The sequence below is a fragment of the Adiantum capillus-veneris genome, chromosome 10, assembly GCF_014529385.1.
Source record: "Adiantum capillus-veneris isolate H3 chromosome 10, ASM1452938v2, whole genome shotgun sequence".
Taxonomy (NCBI): domain Eukaryota; kingdom Viridiplantae; phylum Streptophyta; class Polypodiopsida; order Polypodiales; family Pteridaceae; genus Adiantum; species Adiantum capillus-veneris.
In genome coordinates, this window is record NC_140940.1 from 115998731 (window position 1) to 116021373 (window position 22643).

At 43.4% G+C, this 22643-nt stretch overlaps 2 protein-coding genes and 2 pseudogenes across 2 annotated transcripts; 2 read left to right on the top strand and 2 right to left on the bottom strand.

Moving 5' to 3' along the window:
* Window positions 1-5883: 5883 nt before the first annotated feature.
* Window positions 5884-8060, top strand: LOC147449494 (uncharacterized). The gene has a single exon (XM_086522627.1). The coding sequence runs from the start codon at window positions 7308-7310 to the stop codon at window positions 7740-7742; it is 435 nt and encodes a 144-aa protein (XP_086378753.1). The 5' UTR covers window positions 5884-7307; the 3' UTR covers window positions 7743-8060.
* Window positions 8061-8115: 55 nt separating this feature from the next.
* LOC147449495 (uncharacterized) lies at window positions 8116-10152 on the bottom strand. The gene has a single exon (XM_086521933.1). It carries the CDS (start codon window positions 8882-8884, stop codon window positions 8486-8488), a length of 399 nt encoding a protein of 132 aa, XP_086378059.1. The 5' UTR covers window positions 8885-10152; the 3' UTR covers window positions 8116-8485.
* On the top strand, window positions 10069-21285 carry LOC147449496 (uncharacterized; annotated as a pseudogene).
* On the bottom strand, window positions 10568-12852 carry LOC147449497 (uncharacterized; annotated as a pseudogene).
* Window positions 21286-22643: the final 1358 nt, after the last annotated feature.

Genomic DNA, 22643 nt, shown 5'->3' on the forward strand with positions numbered 1-22643 from the left:
GCTTGTTTGATGTTGAACTTTGTAAGGAGTGACATGTAATGACTTATTTTAGAACCACACTTAAGGGTGAAGCTTCAAATTTGTTTTCCAAGTTTTATAGTCATACCAATTTTGAGCAAAAATTCTTATCCGCTGTGAGTGGGATGGAAATACACACAACACCTCTATAATCACCCCTCTTGGGATAATACACACATACACTATGGGGCACCACTCGGCTTACACAACCCACCTGGCCGAGACAGGGAACACACTGATGAAGTGAGAGGAGAGAGACTATCCATTTGCCCACTCAACACAGACACACACACACACACACATAAAAACTTAGCTCAAAAGAGGAATATTTATAATGCTTAGATACAATTGAGCTTGGTCCAACACCAGTGGGCAAATAGCTCACACAATATGGATAAAATATGCAAGATACAATCACAAATGGGAGTAGAGGCTTCGCTCACACAGGAGAAACTTACACAGCCAAAACAGCAAAAAAACAATGAGGAATTTGGAAGTTCCATTGTGTCTGGAATGGCCAAAAACCCAGTCTACAATATCAAAGAGCTCAAATTCGACCTCGGTTGAGCAGTTTATGGCCAAAATAGGCTCCAAAAACAGCAAAAATTGAGTTGCGGATGTTCCTCCTCTTCTCTCCACATTTTATTTGGTTTTTTATCTGGTTTTTCAGTGGCCACACTTCAATTTATCCCTTGGGCACATTTGGAATTTTGATTGACCTCAAACGGACGCCGAATAGGGCGTTTTTATTACCCTTCTACATCCATCCCCACACCCGGCACTCAACTTTTCCCAATAATCGATCTCACAATCACGTGAAGTGTCCCCCAAATATAGTTCTCATGATGACATTTCTGCATAATCATCACAAGAAAACATTCCCATTGTGTCCGCACTTATCCACGTGCAAGTGTTGATCCCATTCGACCTCCTAACGCCACTCGATGTCACTTGACGCACCTGCTTACCTCATGGATTCGGCCCGCTGATAGCTTACTCGAGAAGTTTTACGCTCTACCAACTCTTCGTTATTATCAAAAAACACACTGATACATGTGATGATGAAAATCGATGTACTACGTACACGCTGTCCTACCTGTACACATGTGGGGCCCACTTAACCACTTGGCTCTGGAAAATGGGCAATTCTTTATTCGATGCACCATGCATGTGTATGTACATATGTGCAATCAATTCTTTCATAAAACTCCTTGCCCATCCCCAATCCTGCTAGTTCTTTCATGATCAGCAATAGCAAAAAGAGATATGAGACTCGCCACGTCACAGGTCTTCTCATCCCGCACAGACACTACTTGTTGTGCAGACAACTCATCTTGCTCCACCATCATTAATCTAGCATGATATAATTTAAGATGCAATCAATTTACCCTTGACTTATGTAGAATCCCATCCAAGTTAGCTAACTGATATGTACCATTTGAAAAACACTCCACTACCTTGAAAGGTCCTTCCCACTTAATTTGAAACTTCTTTTTGAATGTCTTGTCCAGCTTACTAACGTAGCACAAAACCAAGTCATGTTTCTTGATACCTTACTTTTGACCTTTTTATTTATCTTTTCTAAAGCCTTATCTTGTATCTGCCCATAATGTTCCAATGCTCTCATCCTATCCAGTTGAACCTCTTGTAATTGTAAGAGCCTCTCTTTGAATGCATCACTGGACTGCCCAAGTAACATTTCTAACATCTTGGTCTTAGGCAACTCTACTTCCATAGGCAATAATGCTTCTTTTCCATATACCAAATGAAATGGAGTAAACCCTGTAGTTGTCTTCACCGAAGTACGATAAGCCCATAATGCAATAGGCAATTCCAAATCCCAATTCTTTTCTTCGTGCTCTGTCAGTTTTGAAAGAATTTGTACCAGCTCACCATTGAATATTTCATTTAAGACATTACATTGTGGATAATAAGGAGTGGTATGCTAGTGCCTAATCGTCATCTTTGCGCATAAAAAGTCTAATAGTTTAGCTCTTAATCCTTGCCCCTTGTCGGAAAGTAGCTCTAGTGGCACCCCAAACTCGCAACATATTTCATCATACACAAATTTTTCCACATCCTTTGCAGTGATTTGTTTTACGGCTATAGCCTCTGCCCATCTAGAGAGATAGTCTACTGCAATCAAAATATAGCTTTTGTCTCTACTTGTGATAGGTAACGGGCCTATTGCATCAATCCTCCACTTTTCAAACACATCAAATGCCATAATGGTTTTTCATAGCTCTGGCTTCAACACTCTCTTCCCAAATGCTTGACACCTATTGCAAGACCTACACGAATGGTGAACATCCTTGTGCAAACTAGGCCATACATACCCCTCTTGCAAGATCTTATGCAAGGTGATCTTCAGAGAAAAATGTCTGTCACATGTGCCTTCATGATTCTCTTCCAACAGTCTATAAAGCTCCTCCCGCCAAGGTACACATCTCAACATGAGATCATCCCCTTTCATGTAAAAGACATCACCAATCAGTTTGTACTTGGATGCTCTACGCACACCACCATACTTCTTAGACTTATGAATGTCCTTCAAAAGGATTCCCGTTAGCAAAAAATCCTCTTCTTGAGCCAAAATTTTCCGCTGATACGAGTTTTTTGGTTTGAAGTTTGCCGGCTCAGATATATATGATGTGCTTGCTTTTTCCACTTTAGAGTGTGATATGGTTGCTTGTACAGTGTTGGGAAATGCCAATTTTGGATGTGTGCTCCTGGCTATGGTCTACTGCTCGCCGTTTGACCAAGTTTGCAAAGAATGGATGCACTTGAAGCTTGAGGCGACTGAGGGTCGAGCATCATTTAGGTCGTGATGAATAAGGCTACATCAGCAGGCTTCATTAGCATTGTGCACTGCTTGGCGTAGAGCCAATAAAGTAAACACTATGGTCTTGTCAAGTGAAGGGCTAGGGATAGTGAGATCCAAGCTCAATGCGGCTACGACGAGGAACTCAAACATTGAATCAAATGTTAGCAGTACTACCTCAGTGGGAGCCAACCCTTGGCTAAATGATTGGAAAGGAAAGAAAATGCTTTTTTTTAAAAGGGGGTTGCCTATAATAATAAAGGGGAATGGACTGCACGTGAAGAAGGAGGCGTTGTTTGAGGAAGGGTGGCCAACACAATACAGGCGAGCAGGGGAAAGCAGGTAGAGCATCTGACCACATGTGTGGTGCGTGGGTTGCTGACTTGTGTGATGACATGGATTAATTATCCAACACGCCCCCATAAGACGTGTCGTCATACAAGGGCATCCCTGGGATACAGATTCATGGTGAATGCAAGTCTACATGCGTGAGGTTTGTACATCATGGTTTTGCAAAATTTACATGATGCAATTTTGACATCTCAGTTGCAAATTGATCAGCCCGGATCAATTGTTGACTTTTCCACGAAGAAATCAAGGAACTCGGATCTTCGTTTTGTACGAGCTTTGATTGGTTCTATGATCTGGTCCGTGGCATGCATGCTTTCAAGAGCTTGAACACCACATATTCGCCCCCACAAGCGAAATGAAAGCACACATCCATCTTTGGGAGTGTTAGTCGATGTCGAGGATAAGACTTGAAGCACAAGCATGGTAGAGTGAAGTTGGTAGGGAGCAGTGACCTACCATGAGAAGCTTCACCTCCTGGATCAAAGTTGATTGGTATCCATGGAAGCAGAGATTTGCCTGGTGCTCGAAATGCTTGAGCATTTCGAGCAGAGATTTCCCTGGTGCTCGAAATGCTTGAGCATTGGTAAGTGTCAAAGGAAAGCAACTCAGGGGAGTAGTAGTAGCTTGAGAGTCCGTGTGGAAGAGGCTCTCAATGGGTAAAGGGTGGAAATGATGCTCAGGTGGGAGGTTTACAACCATGTAAGAAACAAGTAAATCCAGCTTGAATAATGGATTTGAATAGTTATTTACTATACCTTCAAGGAGAGGCCAGAGATTGGATTTTCTCAAATCCTTGGAGGAAAGGTGGAAAACACCGCTCGATGTAGGAGGCTTGCGAGGTGGCTCGCCGTCAAAGCGGGTCTTCAGTGTTGAGCAAGTTTTGTGTGGGCGTCTTTGGCTAAAACGGCAAAGGTTGAGACCAGGGTGGGGACGGATACCATTACGGCCATCGTTGAGCTGGGAGTAAGAGCTGCAATTGAGGGAGGTTTCCTGCAATCGTGGGTGGGCAGCATTTTCGAGAGCAAGTGTGGAAGCAATATGAATATTGGGAATGGTAGCAGCATCTTTGGCAGCATCGTTTGCAGCAGTGGCTTTGGCTGCACCATTTATGTCCGCAAGGATATTGGCGGCATGTTCGGCTGTGAGGGCTGCACCAGTGTCAGCAGCAGCAGCGTGGGCACCATCTCTTTTGATAGCAACGAAGTTTAAGACAGTAGCCTTGGTTGCTTTGATGGCTCCACCTGTAGCAACTGCGGCAACATGGGAAGGCGTCTTGGCTTCAGGAGCTGTTGATTCCAGAGGGGTGGCGATAGTACCGGCCACAAAAGGCTCGTCTGCAAGTGGTGCAGCAACGACTACTGCACCAGTAATGCTAAAAACTTTCTTGGCTGCAGTGTTGGCAGCGGTGTCGTCTGCAGCAGCAGGAGGTTCAAGATCGTCTGCTTCTGCAGAGGGGTGGGGAGCCGTGCTTTGAGCACTAGTAGAGGATGGTGTCTGGTTGTGTTGAGACACAACTTTGTCTTCTTCTGCAGTGGTGGCGGCAATATTGACCGCAACAGGCTCGTCTACAGAAGGATCTTTGGCTGCAGAAGAGTCTTCGACCTCCAAGTCCCCAAGAAAGGTCGCGATGATGGTTGCACCACCATCAGGAGCTATAAGTGAGGCAGTGGGTGCAGTATGGCTGTCTTCAAGAGGCCACAGGCTTTGCTGACTGGAAGCAGGGAATTGGTAGTTACACCGGGAAGCCCGACTTGGGTGGATTGAACCACAGCTGGAACAGCTAGGTTGGGAGGAAGGGGCTCAATGATAGCAGCGGCGTCAACAGCAGGAGGAAATATGTGTGCATGCAAGGGGTTGTTGTATGAGGCCTACGCTCCAAGAAGCGCTAGCAGAGGGCTTTGAGATTGTGCCTTGACTGGGCTTGCTGCCGAAGGCATGGGCTGAACGTCCACGAAAGGTTCTACAGTAGTCAATGTCCTGAGAAAGGCGTTAATGATGATTGCATCATCATCAACACCGGCATCTGCGGCGGCTGGGCAGGACTTAGGGCAAGCGACTGTGCTGGCAGGAAAAGAATCGCAAGGGTACGCATCGCCTGCAAGGAGGGTACTGACCTCGACTTGTGAACAGGGGTGGCAGCCTAATGAAGCTGCAGGGAGGGGCCCGTAGAAGGCAAGGTGGGTTGACCGCATGGCAACCAAGAGAGCCGGCGATGAGGCTGATCTTTGCATCAACATTTGATGCGCAGGAGGCATGGTTAGTTCAGCGCAGGGTAGTGAGGAGAATCAATAAGGAGGGTTTTTGCCTTAGTGAGAAATGTGCAGGGTCATGGTGGGGCTCCGCACAGGGCAGCCAGGATGGCCTGCTCGATGATACCATGTAAAAGAAAGAGAGAGAGAGAGAGAGAGAGAGAGAGAGAGAGCACGCAGAGGCATGGGCAAGAAAGATATATTTTTTCTACTGCCAAGGTAGTGGTTTTATACAGTTATGGAAGTTATGGAGACAGTTACACGTTCATGCTATTCATGGAGGTGCATGCCGTTTGGCATCTAACCACGTGTGTGGTGCGTGGGTTGCTGACTTGTGTGATGACATGGATTAATTATCCAACACTCAAAGCAGTTAAAGGGGGCAAATGTGGGCTCGGAGAACTCTGAAATAGGGGGGGGGGGGGGGGGGGGGGAAGCGCCATCTGAAAAGGAGGTCTAGCCGTGTGTAAGGCCTGTACAAAGGAGGAGAGAATAGCATCGATCTCTACCAGAGGTGGGAGGCTGGTACTCTCAACCACGGACTGCAAAAGGGGCTCAAGTAGAGCTGATAAGGAGCTGAACCGGTAGCATGAACCTGACAGGAGGCTGAGCAAAGGGGGTACTCTTGGTGGTCTGAGCAGGTTTGTGCGTGTATCCAGAGGCGTGAGGTCTATCCGTGTGCAAGACAGAGGTAGGCAGAGGGAGTTTCATGAAGGCAATCACCAAGAGCTTCAAAAAGAGAGCCGCAAAAGGGGTGGCACTGAGTATGACGAATGATTTTCATGGGGGACACTACAGAGTAGAAGGAAAGAGAGGCCGCCTCCGTTGCAGAAAGAGAGAGAAAAGGGGCCGTGCTGCAGAAAGTGAAGGATTGCGTGCTACCCTTTGGGGTCTAGGGGGCTGTGAGTATACCGACTTGAGGGCGTGCCACCATTAGCTCAAGGGTGTATCCAAGGGCCAGAGGAGGCCATGGTTGGCATGTGAAGGCACATAAAGGCACTCAACACTGCAATTAGAGGTGGGCAAAAACATTAGTTTGGGAAGAGCAACCTTTGTATTAAAGAGGGGACTCATTGGAGGGGACTCATTGGAGCTCGGAGGGCTGGCAGTTTGTCAGGCCTTTCTCTTTCTCTCTCTCTTCATCTAGCACACCACTGAGGGGTGACAGAAGATCGGAATAGCTCTTGTTGAATCTTTTTACTTCGTTGATCTAATTGTTCAATCGAAATATGAGGGTGACTTTGGTAGGAGTGTTTATTTAGAGCTCAGGTCTTTCGGATCTATATCCATGTTTGCTATTCCGAACTGACAGAGAGGCCTAGCTATAGAGGTTTTGTGTCTTGGCTTTCTCCTGTCATGGTTTTGGTGCCTTCCCTCTCAGGACATTGGACTCAAGTACCTTCAATTTTGGTGAGTCAAATAGCGAAGTGCAAACATGGTTAAGTTCAGTGATGCTTTGTTTCGGATGAATGATGCCATGCAGGGGTTGCAGTTAAATTGCCTATCAGAGTTGGACAGGCATTGCATGAGTTTTCGTGCTCTAAAGCAGCAACTTGAGCTTCTTGAGGATGTGGTTTCAGATGCAAAGCAAGAGAGTCTTATTCATTGGCACTCTTCCAGGACTCTTGGGCATTGAGGTTGCTTGCACGGATTTATTGGGTGTGAAGAGCATTGTTCACTTCTTGAAGCAGAACAGATGCTTTAAGTGTGTAGATCAATCTTGTGCTTCTTTGTGAGCTACACATGAGAGCTCTTCTATTCCTTGTGATAATTTTAGTAGTGCTGATGAGGTTGAGTCACATGCTTATCATGAGGTTTTGTCTTTTGATGATGTAAACCTTCATGAGGAGTCCTGTGCGAGCAGTATCATGAAAGAGGATAGCTTTGCGTACATGTATGGCAAAGAGAGCAATGTTATAGCATGTTTGGATCCATGCGTGGATAATTGTCGAGATGAGGGCTTGTCTAGGTCTTTGTGCTGGAGCTATATGCCTTGGAATGATTATTGTTGTGATGTAGAGAACATGCATGCTATCATTACGGATTATGTTTTTTTCCCTCCATCTGATGCGTTGTCACGGTACCCAGATGAGTTGTGGGTACGTGGGCCCATTTGGGATGCTGAGATGGATAGCGATCACGTTTGTGGCATCGTCGGTGGAACTGAGGTGCCTACATGTGACACTCTTGATTGTGATAAAAACATGGCATGCAGTCAATGTGAGGATTATGGGACTTTTGTGGCTAATGATGATGATGATCGTTGGGGCTTTGATGAGCCTGTGATAGCACTTGAAGCTTGAGCCTATTGAGGGTCGAGCATCATTTAGGTCGTGATGAATAAGGCTACATCAACAGGCTTCATTAGCATTGTGCACTGCTTGGGTAGATCCAATAAAGTAGACACTATGGTCTTGTCAAGTGAAGGGCTAGGGATAGTGAGATCCAAGCTCAATGCGGCTACGACGAGGAACTCAACCCTTGGCTAAATGATTGGAAAGGAAGGAAAATGTAATTTTTAAAAAGGGGGTCGCCTCTAATAATAGAGGGGAATGGCCTACGTAGAGCTCGATGCTACTCTCTCCTCCTTTGTACAGGCCTTGCACACGGCTAGAACTCCTTTTCAGATGGCGCTTCCCCCCCCCCCCCCCCCCCCCCCCCCCCCCCTTTCAGAGTTCTCCGAGCCCACGGCTGCCCCCTTTGGCTACTTTGAGAGCCCTCTCTCGGCCTTATCTTGATCCTGCTCACGCCATGGCGACTCCCCCTTCAATCAGCTGCCCGTACAGCTGATGGGGTTCCTGAGCATCTTTCCTTCACCGCATGCTGGTGATCCCATTGAGAGACCCGAAGCCCATGCTTGCCCTCTTCTTCTTATGAAGTTCCCTGATTACGCGTCCTCACACACCGCGTTGAAGCTTTGCGAGTGTGGTCTCCAGCTCCCTCCACTGATGGAGCACCGCACCCTGCAACCCCGCGCCGTTATGGGCAGCCCTTCAGATGGCACTCTCCTTCTTTCTTACTCGGCCCCTCGACTTCCACTTACCCTTTAGCTCCCCTTTGGCATCAAGCCCGGCGACCTCTGTAGCATGTAGTCGAGCTCCTCCTCCGTTTCTTGCTGGAGAGCCCTGGCCGCTCTTCTCCCTTTGCATGCCGAGCGTGACTTCGAGAGCCCCTTTCTCTTCCTGCTTTCCCCTGCTCGCCTGTATCGTGCTGGCCACCCCTCCTCAAACAGCGCCTCCTTCTTCACGTATACCAGAGGTGGGAGGCTAGTGCTCTCAACCACGGACTGCAAAAGGGGCTCAAGTAGAGCTGATAAGCAGCTGAACCGGCAGCATGAACCTGACAGGAGGCTGAGCAAAGGGGGTACACTAGGTGGTCTAAGCAGGTTTGTGCGTGTATCCAGACGCCAGAGGTCTAGCCGTGTGCAAGACAGAGGGAGTTTCATGAAGGCAATCACCAAGAGCTTGAAAAAGAGAGCCGCAAAAAGGGTAGCACTGAGTATGACGAATGATTTTCATGGGGGACGCTACAGAGTAAAAGGAAAGAGAGGTCGCCTGCGTTGCAGAAAGACAGAGAGAAGGGGCCGTGCTGCAGAAAGTGAAGGATTGCTTGCTACCGTTTAGGGTCTGGGGGGGCTGTGAGTATTCCGACTTGAGGGGGTGCCGCCATTAGTTCAAGGGTGTATCCAAGGGACAACAAGGCCGTCTCAGAGAAGTTGAAGGGATGACAGGTGGTTTTTGAGGGGCCAGAGGAGGCCATGCTTGGCATGTGAAGGCACATAAAGGCACTCATCACTGCAATTAGAGGCGGGAAGAAGCATTATATTGGGAAGAGCAGCCTCTGTATTAAAGAGGGGAGTCATTGGAGCTCGAAGGGCTGCCAGCTTGTCAGGGCTTTCTCTTTCTCTCTCTCTTTTCATCTAGCACACCACTGAGGGGTGACAGAAGACCGGAATAGCTCTTGTTGAATCTTTTTACTTCGTTGATCTAATTGTTCAATCGAAATATGAGGGTGACTTTGGTAGTAGTCTTTATTTAGAGCTCAGGTCTTTCGGGTCTGTATACATGTTTGCTATTCCGAAATGACAGAGAGGCCTAGCTATAGAGGTTTTGTGTCTTGGCTTTCTCCTGTCATGGTTTTGGCGCCTTCCCACTCAGGACATTGAACTCATGTACCTTTAGTTTTGGTGAGTCAAATAGCGAAGTGCAAACATGGTTAAGCTCAGTGATGCTTTGTTTCGGATGAATGATGCCATGCAGGGGTTGCAGTTAAATTGCCTATCAGAGTTGGACATGCGTTGCATGAGTTTTCGTGCTCTAAAGCAACAACTTGAGCTTCTTGAGGATGTGTTTTAGATGCAAAGCAAGAGAAATTCTTATTCAATGGCACTCTTCGAGGACTCTTGGGCATTGAGGTTGCTTGCACGGATTTATTGGGTGTGAAGAGCATTGCTGACTTCTTGAAGCAGAACAGATGCTTTAAGCATGTAGATCAGTGTTGTGCTTCTTTGTGGGCTACACATGAGAGCTCTTCTATTCCCTGTGATGATTTTAGTAGTGTTGATGAGGTTGAGTCACATGCTTATGATTAGGTTTTGTCTTTTGATGATGTAAACCTTCATGAGGAGTCATGTGCGAGCAGTATCATGAAGAGGATAGCTTTGCTTACATGTATGGCAAAGAGAGCAATGTTATAGCTTGTTTCATAGTTTTTTCATGCGGCAACCATGCGTCTCACTCGGGCGGGTATGGAAGCCCGATATAAGCCCGATTCAGACCCCCCGAAGATTCCATACGTGGAATACCATACGGCACTAAAAAATTAGTGTATATATATATATCTCATAACAAATAGCAATTAAAATTAAACACTAAACTCTAGAGAGTAGCCCAAAGCCACATAATGCATTAAAACATCATAGAAACTTGAAAATGTAGAATCTAGCTAAATCAAGGAGTCGGGAGCCGAGAAACAGATCAAGATCTTTGATCAATAGATACATCAAATGATCAATGAATCATGATCATACTAGATGAAATAATATGGAGCCTCCAAAACCAACAAGACTGTGTACTGAGTACTCCAAAATTCAAATGACAAAACATAAATAGAGCCTAGAGGGTGGAGTCCAGCCGCTCCATGCTAAATAGTGAATCCAAAACATAAGTAGACCGTAGAGCTAAGAGGAGTCAGGACCGAGGCTCGAGCAACATGCAATGAGCTCTAACTCTCATCAAAGGCCACCTCCTCATCATCATCCTCATCATCCTCATCCTCATCCCAAGCCTCATCCTCAGCAACAGAGCATGAAGTCCCAATATCACTGGGCATGCTAATCGGAAGAGACTCCATAACATCAGCAGTGCTCTGTGCAATAGCCTCCTGAATCTCTTGCAACTCAAGCAAGCGATCCTCATCCTTCTCTTTGTTAAGCATCTCCAATGTCACCTCCATTCTCTCATAGCCGCGCTCTTTGATCTTGCATAAGAGCCTCAAGTTGGTGTGTATGTAGACAAGCTTCTCGGTATGAGCAGGAAGTAACCTATTTCTTCTCTTGGTGTGAATGAGAGAGAAGGTACTCCAATTTCTCTCACATGGAGAGGCACATGTCCCTTGAGAAAGCACCTTAAGTGCAAGAGTCTGCAATGTGGGCGTGCAAGCCCCAAAAGTCTCCCACCATTTTACACCCTCTTGCATTCTCTTTGGATCCTTTGCAATAGGATGAGCAAATGACTTTCTTTCACTGAGGAAAGTGTCCAACTCATCAATGAGGGTACCCTCCATGGTCAAATCACCCTTGGTATACCTATCCAAAAATGTCATCCACCCGTCATGAACCTCACTATCATTGAATTGCTCTTCCTCGCCATATAGGATGCAACAAGTATCCCACAGCATGCAATGGTGTGTGCATCATATTCCATCTATCAACGCATAGGTCCTTGATCTCTTGCATCCTTGCCGCATCAATACCTTGCATGTTTTGAATTTGCTCAATCATGCGATCCGTAAGCTCATACACAAGCCCCATGGTGGCTCCTTCCCTATCAGCCAAACGAAGTATCTTCAAGATGGGAGCACAAATCTTCAAAATCAACTTGGCCTCTTGCCAAAAGGATGCATTAAACACAATGTCCGAGACCACTATGGCCTTTGCATTCCTGGATGCCTTCATTTTCACAAATTTTGCATCAATCATAAGCCTACGCACACCTTGCATACATCTCTCATCCACAAGACTAGCCAACATGATGAAGTAGTAGGCAAATTGAGTGGCCGATGGCTTCAACAATTCCTTCTTGCTAACCATTCGAAAAAATGCCAAGACAGTGGACTTCCTTGTGACAAATGTGACAACCTTTGTTGCATCTTCAAGAATTTTTGCAATCCAAGGGAGCTTCCCAATATCCTCAAACAAGAGGTCCAAGCAATGGCATGCACACCTCGTGAAAAAAATGTGTTTCCATTTCTCTTCCACCATTTTCCCGGCCCCAACACAATTAGTTGCATTGTCCATGCATACCTGCACAACATTGGAGGGTCCTACCCCAATAATCACATCCTTAAGTTGCTTGAAAATAAATTCTGATGTCTTTGTCTCCCCAGATGTGTCCACAGATTTCAAAAACACAGAACCATGTATAGATCATGCAAGAAAGTTAATGATAGACCTGCGTCTAGTGTCAGACCATCCATCACATACAATTGTGCATCCATGTTTTTTCCATTTCTCGCGCACACCCATGATCTCATGACCAATGCATTTGACCTCATCATTTAACTCTGTGGTGCGCAAAGCATTGTATGTGGGAGGCACATACGATGGACCAACTTGTCCAATTACCTTCACCATTTCCAAAAAGAAAGGACTCCGCACTTTCCATTCAGGAATGTCCTCTGCATAAAAAAACCTGCACAAGGCTTGATCTGCTTGCTTGCGTGCTTGCAAGCTAAATGCACTTGCCAAGGGCCCTTGTGCAACCTTCCTCTTCTTGCTCGAGGACCCCACATTTGATTTGGAAGCCGAAGTCCCAGTGGCACTTACATGAGCACTCCCTGATGCATGTGTACTCATTGAGCCTGAGGCAGAGGCATTAGCTCCCAAATCATCCACCAAGGCATCTACAAATGCATTTGGGTCCTTCCCATCATTTTGTACATCTACATGCAATCTTGTGACCACCTCTTTGACGTCCTCCGGCACCAGTCCACATGGGCCTACACCATAGCCAGAGAGGGACAATAAATGTGCACGAATACGGGAGGGACCGCCGTCCCAAGTATGCCCACAATACTTGCATTTACATGTAAATTGCCCTTTCTTTTGAGGCTTCAATTGTTCTACATACTGCCATTCGGGACGCTTCACTCGGCCCATATGGATTCTGCAAACTTGCAAGGTGCACACTGCAAAGTTGCAAACCTTGACAAAGTGGAGGCCTCACGAGTAACGGACGACGTAGGTGAAGAATCAGCCGCGCGCGGGAGAGTGTGTGGGCACTGGGTAGGGCTCTCGGCTCGCGGTCTCCAGTCCTCTCGGCTCTCAAGCTTTGATGGGGGCTCTCTTTGCACAAACAGGATGGCTACAGGTTTTTCACAATTCGCGCAGAGGCGTTTTGGGCCACATTTGACAAATCGGGGTTTTTTTTGCCAGCGTGTCAAAAATCCCCTGCTCGCGTCCGAAAAACTGAACCATGCGGCAACCATGCGCGCACGTGTGAGGAAGCCCGATTGGGCAATCGGACGCTCCTAGAAAAAACTATGGCTTGTTTGGATCCATGCGTGGATAATTGTCGAGATGAGGGCTTGTCTAGCTCTATGTGCTGGAGCTATATGCCTTGGAATGATTTTTGTTGTGATGTAGAACATGCATGCTATTATTATGGATGATGTTTTTTTCCCTCCATCTGATGCATTGTCACGGTACCCACATGAGTTGTGGGTAAGTGGGCCCATTTGGGATGCTAAGATGGATAGCGATTACGTTTGTGGCATCGTTGGTGGAACTGAGGCGCCTACAGGTGACGCTCTTGATTGAGATAAAAACATGGCATGCAATCAAAGTAAGGATTATGGGACTTTTGTGGCTAATGATGATGATGATGGTTGGGGCTTTGATGAGCCTCTGATAGAAAGACAATTTTCCTATGGCTGACTATGTCGAAAAGGCTCAAGAGAGGTTGCGAAACCTGAAAATTAAAAGACAAGCCAAGAAAACGCAGTATGTGTTAGAGAAAGCTGATAGTGTTGATGCCTGCGTTGCATTTATACGTCCGTATAACAAAAATTATACGTATAAAACGTCAATATACGTCGTATTTTCGAACAATTATCAAATAGCTTTGTAAAACCGTTTTCGATCGAGATATTTTTCGATCGAAAAACTGTATATATATACAATCGTCGTCGTATTCGATGGAAAAGCATTGTGGATTTTTTTGGAGTTTGGAGAGCTTGGAGCTTCTGAGAGTTTGACACATAGCGACAGCGTCTTCGGTTTACAACGATTTTCAGGTAAAATTTTTAAATTTTCAGTAAATACTAACTTTTTTTTTGTGTTGTGTCAGACTTGTGTGGTGTAGTAGTTTCGGCTCTCACCACAAAGTTGGCTTGCAGGTCGTAGGACACTTCGTGGTGTGTATCGATATGGCTCACTCCAAGGGTGTGTAGAATATAGTTTCCTTTCCCGTGGTGTGTAGTTATATAACTCACTCCAAAGAAGGCTTATGGTAAATTTAGATTCTCACTCGTATGGTGTAGTAGTATATCTCTCACCATAGAGATGAGTTAGAATTAGAGGTCGACTCGTGGAGTGTAGTAGGCATGATGCTACACCTCTCACTTCACAGTGGCCTATAAAATTTACAATCTTAAAGTAGATCATTATTGATTATTCTACATAGAAGCACAAAGATTAACGTTCGTTATTTTAAGAGTGTAGAGATGCATACTTTATGCCCTCTTCATCTTAATGCGACTTTTGTTATTTTTGTGCTTCTATTTCTGTAGTAACATCATTGTTCATCAGCAGATGCCTTGGTGTTCCTCTGAACGTAGATATATACAACAATTGATTTACATTAGAGATTATTGAGCTGTTTGCTGATGGTTGTGTTGTGTGTTCCACACACTCCATTAGAAATAGCTTATGAAATTTATAATTTTAGATTAAGTTTTTCTGTCATATGTGTTACATAGAAACGCAAGCGTTACCACTCGTTATATTAAGAGTGAAGAGATGCATATTTTCATGCCCTCTTCATCTTAATGTGACATACTGGTTACTCGTGTGTTTCATATTCCAAAAGAAAATCATGTTTCATCATCAAATGACTTGGTGTTGTTTTGGACGTAAACACATACGATAGGTAACTTACATCTGCAATTGTTAATTTATCCGGTTGATAGTTGTGTTGTGAGTTCCACACACTTTATCAGGGATTAGATTGATAAAAACTATCAATCTATTTTACAACAGCATCCAGGACTTGTGCTGAGAATATCTCACACTAGCTGAGCTGTTTACATATACGATTTTTCAACCCTTTAGATGTAATTTCTTTCATCATCTCACACTTCTGCACATAGCAGGGTCCAGTTCTTGTGCTGAGAGCATCTCACACTCCTGGCCTGTGTGTGTGTGTGTGTGTAATTTAATTTTCATGGTCTATTTGCATAATGTGGTTTGTAATCATACGGTTTTCTCTTTGATTTGCAATAGTTTAATATTATTTAATAAATTTGAATTATCATTTAATATATATAGGGTTAACACTCATTATATAATAACTATATTACTATGGTGTACAATCTTTTCGTAAGATTCTTAATTTATAATTTTGTCATATAGATATGACAAACACTAAGCTAGCGAAACATCAATGAAAGTTCGTCTCGAAGTGATTGTGAGACACTTCCATTACACGTCAGAGGCAGAGATTAAGCGTTGTTTAAACCCTGTTGCTCCGGAGCATTTTTATTAGCTTACAGAGACTCTAACCAAGTCTGTGTTTGAGCAGCTCCAGACAGAGTTTGCACCAACTATTTTTGACATAGCCCTCCTGACATCAGGTGCTTTAGTAAACATGGTCAAACAAACCATTGGACAGATCATCAAAACCTTTCAAGAAATGAAAAATCCTCCAATTACTTCCTTGCCAAACATAGCTGAGTGCATACATCTTGTGCAACAACTGTACACGGATTTCAAGAGCAAGGAAAAGTTAGAAAGAGCAGCAAAGCGTGCAAGAGTGGAAGCCAGCTCTTCTGAAGCTGCTGTTGAACCAGAAATCATTCTTAGAACAGAGCCTGCAACGTCATCCGTTGCTACATTAGACCTCTCTCAGCTACCACCTATTTTACACCTTTTACCCGACACAGCCGTCTTCAATATCCAAGCTCCACAGTTGGGAGAGGGAAGATGGGCACATGTGAAGCGTGTGGGTTTCATACATCCCTCTTTCAAAGATCAAGTGTGTTGCAAAAGTATTCAAAGTACACTTACATGGGCCCACCATGGAGCAACAGGTCAAAGACGAAGCAACAATTTTGGATATTTCACATCGAGGTATTATCTATCCTCTTGCCATGGTGCGCCACGTGGAGCGACCAATGCTCATTTCACGATTTTGGAATGGCGGCCATGTGGAGCAATGGATCAAAGAATGCATTGCAGACGACAGCCAGCCTGTCATTCGCGATTACGTACTCACTGCAGGAACAATAGAGCTATTCCAGGAGAATATTTTGCAGATCATCAATGCTCTCCTCCAAACTCTGAAGTATATACATACGCATAACTACCTCCACAATGATCTACACTCTCGGAATATGATGCTGCATTTTGGAGAAAAAGGTGTTTACGCGGGTATTGTGGATTGGGATTCATGCACCAAAACAAATACGACAGCCGGTTTTCCTCTTCTACGCGATATGCAGATAAAAACTAGAAAACAATATGAGAGAGATTATCCATAGGCAGCCCTCGAATGTATATCTAGTAATCCTCCCTCCTGGACCAAAGCTATGGATATTTATTCCATGTGTCATACATGTAAACGCATATTGAAGTGCTTACCAGAGCACCAAGAACAAAGCAAGAGACATTTTTTGAGTAATGTACTTGCTCATCTTGAAACCGGCAAGCGCAAAAACCCCAAAACCTGGCCTAATGCTTTTGATCTCTCCTTATGTTTAAATGGTGCCCATAGAGTGGGTTACGACATTGTAATGTCATCTGGCTTACGACCACCAGCTGATGATTAATGAAAACACAGTCTCATGATTTCATCATTGTTTTACTTTTGGTGTCAGATTTAATTGTATGTTTAATTGAACAAAATATCTATGTTTGTCATTCAATATACTGTCCAATATATGTCAAATTAATTGAATGGGTATTTAAAAATAATGACATGTTCACCTGATATGCAAATATGGAAGAAGAACTCAACCACGTTGAAGCTGAGGAATTTTTTAAAGAATAACAAGTTAGATGTGGACAAGCAGATCTTTCTACTATTGCCAGCATTGAAGAAGATGAATCTGAGCTGCAGGGAGAACCATTGACCTTTAAAGAGTGCAAAAATCTTTGCCCTAATCACTTTGTACGCCATCAACTATTTCAAATAAGTGGCAATGCAAAAGATACAGCTCCGTTAAAGCTCTCTGACTTGCAACATAAAGGACTGGCAGGTGTATTGCTGCAAAGGTTTATACGACAAGAGAGATGCCTACCAAACAACAACCAAGTAGCAATCTACTTTATCCAGCAATGCTATGTTCGATATTTTGCTGAAGAGAGTAGATTGGTCAGATCGTCCAGGAACCGATGGCGTTGGACGTGGACGCATTGCAGAAAAGGTGGCAGCACGCAATGCAAATAATCCAATGCCTCCTCGCAAGAGTCCTATTGTTTTACTTCCTGAAGAGTCAGAAACACTGGCTGAATTAGCCAGCCAAGGAAAAAACCTTGCCAGCCAAGGAGAAACACCGGACATGCTTCGTAGCCGTATTCTTGAGCTTGAAATAGAGTTAAGTGATGCACAAGCAAAGCTTCAACGATATGAATCATTGTATGGACCTTTTCTAGATGATACTACCACTTCACATAAAGATGTTGCTCAACCATCCCCTGAGCTAGGAATTACAGATTTTACCATAGACGAACTTATAGCAAATCTATCAAACTCATAAGTCACTCAGAAGATTTTTGTAATCTCAAAATTATATCAAAATCTTTTCGATTGAGTAATTTTCCAGAACCTTGTTGTAATTTCAAACCTACATCGACTTTATGTAATTGTTATTCAACAAGATATTATCGGCAGTTTATATTTGAGTGTGAGTGAATATGTGCGTATGAGAGAGAGAAAGAGAGAGGTTTTGATGTGAACGACAACGAGATAACACTTTCTTTCATCATATACTTGTTGAGTAAGTATTACAATGGTACTCTCACAAATCATCTCCATCTTCAAAAACTGCAACCATATCATCTGCTTCGTCCATATCTGAGCATTCTGAAACTATCTCCCATTCCATATCATCATCATCATCATCAACTTCTGCAGAAATAGCTTCATGCATTTGGAAGACTCCATATTGCTTTTGAGCGGCTCTAGTTGCAATGTTTTGAGGCTTATAAATAAGTCTCATATTGCAAAAAACATACACCAAATCAACAATCCGTTTAGTATGAAGTCTGTTTCGCTTTTTAGTGTGCACAAAGTCGAATGTTGACCAGTTTCGCTCACAACTTCCACTTGATGCAGCTACTGATAAAACTATAACTCCAATGTGTTGCAGCTCCACTTTCTCTCCACCATACTCCTTCCACCATAAAGGTGCACTTGTTTTGCCAATGGCATCTATATGCCACGGATCCTGAAACATACCAGTTCTGTTTGCATAATCTACTCGCTGATGAAAAGCTGTTTTTCCATCTTCGTGCCCTAAGAGTTAGGAGCACACTGTTTTGAAGTCCGACATAACTTCTTTGTTGACAGATTGCTGATGCATTTGAAACTTAGGATCTAATACAAAAGCCGCACCATGCAATGGCGTATGCAACTGCACTCAACGCATGTTAACAATTGTAATCATGGTAGCTTTATCCTTTGCACCAAAACTGACATTTTCTCTTAGCTTGCGTATAGCCTCTGACATATACTAGTAGACCCGACCAAAAATAAAAGAATCTGTGTCAACTGCTCTCAAAAGATCTACAAATGGCTTTGACACAGTTACTATTCTTTCTACATTACGCCAAAAGACTGGCGAGTTTACTATTTGCGCACATCGACCAGCTGCTTCCTCATAACTTGGATACTTGCTGAGCCATCCATCCCATCTTCTTTCTGCTAAGGTTTCCATCAATGAAGGCTTCAACTCTTGCAAAGCAGCAAGAACATAGTATGCCGTAGAAAACCTTGTCGCGCAAAATATTTGCAAAGCTTTATTTGGTGACTTGGTTCGAAAAAGAGCATACGAAAATTGATGCTCTCTAATGAATATCACCACATGATTTGCATCCAATAAAGTTTGCTTCACACATGCCATTTTACCAATATCTTTTAAAAGAAAATTTAAAGTGTGAGCTGCATATGGTACCCAAGAAATCTCTGGATACTTGACTTAAATAGCTCTTCCTGCTCCTTTGTAGTTGGCCGCATTATCTGTGACAATAGCACTCACATTCTTTGGTCCACCTGCCTTTGCAATTGCACGCTCATACACCCCTGCTAGGTAGGTGATAGTCCTCTCTTTCAATGAGCTGTCATTTGCTTCCAAGAACATAGCCCCTCTAGGGTTAATAAGCATTACATTGATTAAAGGTTTTTTCTGACAGTTAGTCCATCCATCCAATGCTATGGTGCATCCATATGCTGTAACAAACTCTAGAACTGTGCGTTTGAGAATGGCTTCAGTGCTGTCTTTGACTTTATCAAGATATTCAGTTCGCATCTTGTTATAGTCAGGAAGCACAAATCCTTTTTTGGCTGTACTCATCAAAGCATCTTGAAATATTGGATTGCGCATAGCATTGAACGATATGACACACGGAACAAATGCTTGTGTCCATTTTAAATGTAACTCAAGCAACCATTGTTTACCTAATGCTTCAGGCATTGTCTGTCCATTGGATGACGCTCTGCCGGATTTGCTTGTGCTAGGAACTCCTCCTGATGTAGAAGCATGTCCATGAAGAGGGTTTAATTGAGAACTTTGATCATTTACTTGAGTGGTACAGACCTCTTCTGTTGCCTCATTGCATACAGATGGTTCAATATTCGCATGAATATCTTTAAAGACATCACCTTTATGTTTAGCTGCAAGAATCAACTTTACTTTGCGAGAATACATGGCAAATTTTTCATGAATATCTTTTGGTGGTGCCCCGCACTTTTCAACATTGCCAGGGACTTTAAATAAATGCTCTTTAATTCTGGTTGCATTACCACTGAACTCGTGGCCACAAGATTTACATTTAAGTCGAGATGTATTTCTCCCAGCTTTCAACTCATGCACATAACTCCACTCTTGTCCTTTCACCATGATGCACAAAAGTAATTTGCTAGTAAAAACAAAGTCAATGATCATTTTCATAATCAAAATCAATTAAAATATTAAACTAATTTAACTAACAATGATTGAACAAAAATTCAATAATAAAAAACAATACCATTGGATTACATATAAATTGCATCGATTTATCTAAAGTGCAAGCTTGTAGCTTTAACACATTACGATAATCAATAATTACAATTAAATCAAGTATTAAAATGATTATCATTATAAATTGCTATACATACAAGAGCTATAAGTGACATTTTTAAATGTCAAAATGATAATCACTGACAATACTTGATAATTATCGTATCTATGTAAAGTGCGAACAAAAATTTCTTACACTTTACCATAGATTTTTAAGCGATTATCTATCTATAATGCAAGCATGTGTATGCTCTCACAGAGTACAGTAGATTTTGCAGTCCAAATAAAGATAAGAGAATATCAATATTTTTGGATATGTTTTTCCTAAATTTTTACTCTAGTGAGAGCATAGCAGTATGAATAGCTCTACACAAAACGTAAAAATATAATTTTGTTTCATTATATTCATTTTGAAGTGAGAGAAAATCTCTACACATCAAAATCGAACTTTAAATTACATAAAATTAATTTTTATGTAATTATATTTTTAAACTAATTATCTCATGTGAGAGTACACTCTACACACAACGATAATATCTTACTTTTTTTTATTAGTCGCTTTCAAGTATCAATTAATTGAACACATTGACAAGTGATTCTTATAATTACAGTTTGTATCAGGTGAGAGATTAAACTCTTCACAAAATACAAACTTTCAACTATTTACTAAGTTTTTCAAAACAAATTCATATATTTGAATCACAAAACTTAAAATTCTATTGAATTTTAATTTTTATTAAACTTAAATTATTTTATTTTTGTACAAATTATTTTTTTTGATCGTTTGGTGAGAGTACTCACATGGACAACACTGACAGTGAAAGCTGGTATAAGGCCTGTCGCGTGCTGCTATATATACTAACATATTCGATCGTTATAATTTTTGATCAAAAATAATTTCGATCGAAAAACCAAGAAGTTATACGATTAGCCGTTTATGCTGATGTGGCACCGTATAATATGGCCGTATAATTTAGATAAACGAATAATACGCCCATTATTCGCGTATTATACGTCTCCCAAATAACGAATAATGCAACTTAGGTTGATGCTCTTGCTGAAGATTTTGAACTCTATGCAGGAAATAAAGCCGAAGAACATATCATGTTGATATGGACACAAGGGATTTGATGGATGCATGTGATGTTAGTGAAATTATAAAAGTTGGTATGAATGCAATGCTCGACAAGATGGTAGTAGTTCATAGGCAGATGGTGCATGCTTTACCCATTTGACCCAGGGTGGGTGTATATGATCAAGAATAATACTTTTGTATATACTGTACATATGGTGTGGCTAATATGCATGAATAAAGTGATGTTGCTGCTAAGCATGAATGCTCTAGTAGGCTAGGGGGGTTGGCAAACTATGATAGGAGTTTTTTGGTTTGAAGTTTGTCGGCTCATGTATATATGATGTGCTCGCTTTTCCCACTTTTGAGTGTGATATGGTTGCTTGTACAGTGTTGGGCAATGCCAATTTTGGATGTGTGCTCCTGGCTATGGTCTACTGCTCGCTGTTTGACCAAGTTTGCAAAGAATGGATGCACTTGAAGCTTGAGGCTACTCATGAGGGTCGAGCATCATTTAGGTCGTGATGAATAAGGCTACATCAGCAGGCTTCACTAGCATTGTGCACTACTTGGGGTAGAGCCAATAAAGTAAACACTATGGTCTTGTCAAGTGAAGGGCTAGGGATAGTGAGATCCAAGCTCAATGCAGCTACGACAAGGAACTCAAACATTGAATCAATGTTAGCAGTACTATCTCAGTGGGAGCCAACCCTTGGCTAAATGATTGGAAAGGAAGGAAAATGCAATTTTTTTAAGGGGGGCACCTGTAATAATAAAGGGGAATGGGCTGCACGTGAGGAAGGAGGCGCTGTTTGAGGAGGGGTGGCCAGCACAATACAGGCGAGCAAGGGAAAGCAGGTAGAGAAAGGGGCTCTCGAAGCCAGGCTCGGAAGCAAAGGGAGAAGAGCGGCTAGGGCTCTCCAGCAAGAAACCGAGGAGAAGCTCGACTACATGCTACAGAGGCCGCCGGGCTTGATGCCAAAGGGCAGCTAAAGGGTGAGTGGAAGTCGAGGGGCCGAGTAAGAAAGGAGGGTGCCATCTGAAGGGCTGCCCATAACGGCGCGGGACTGCAGGGGGCGGTGCTCCATATTGAGTGGAGGGAGCTAGAGACCACACTCGCAAAGCTTCAACGGGGTGTGTGAGGATGCGTAATTAGGGAACTTCATAAGCAGAAGAGGGCGAGCATGGGCTTCGGGGCTCTCAATGTGATCACCAGCATGCGGTGAAGGAAAGATGCTCACGAACGCCATCAGCTCTACGGGCAGCTGATAGAAGGGGGAGTCGCCATGGCATGAGCAGGATCAGGATAAGGCCGAGAGAGGGCTCTCAAAGTAGCCAAAGGGGGCAGACGTGGGCTCGGAGAACTCTGAAATAGGGGGGGGAAGCGCCATCTGAAAAGGAGGTCTAGCCGTGTGCA

Coding starts and splice junctions, on each gene's coding strand:
- LOC147449494 (XM_086522627.1), top strand. CDS start 7,308: ATGAAAGAGGATAGCTTTGCGTACATGTATGGCAAAGAGAGCAATGTT.
- LOC147449495 (XM_086521933.1), bottom strand. CDS start 8,884: ATGAAACTCCCTCTGTCTTGCACACGGCTAGACCTCTGGCGTCTGGAT.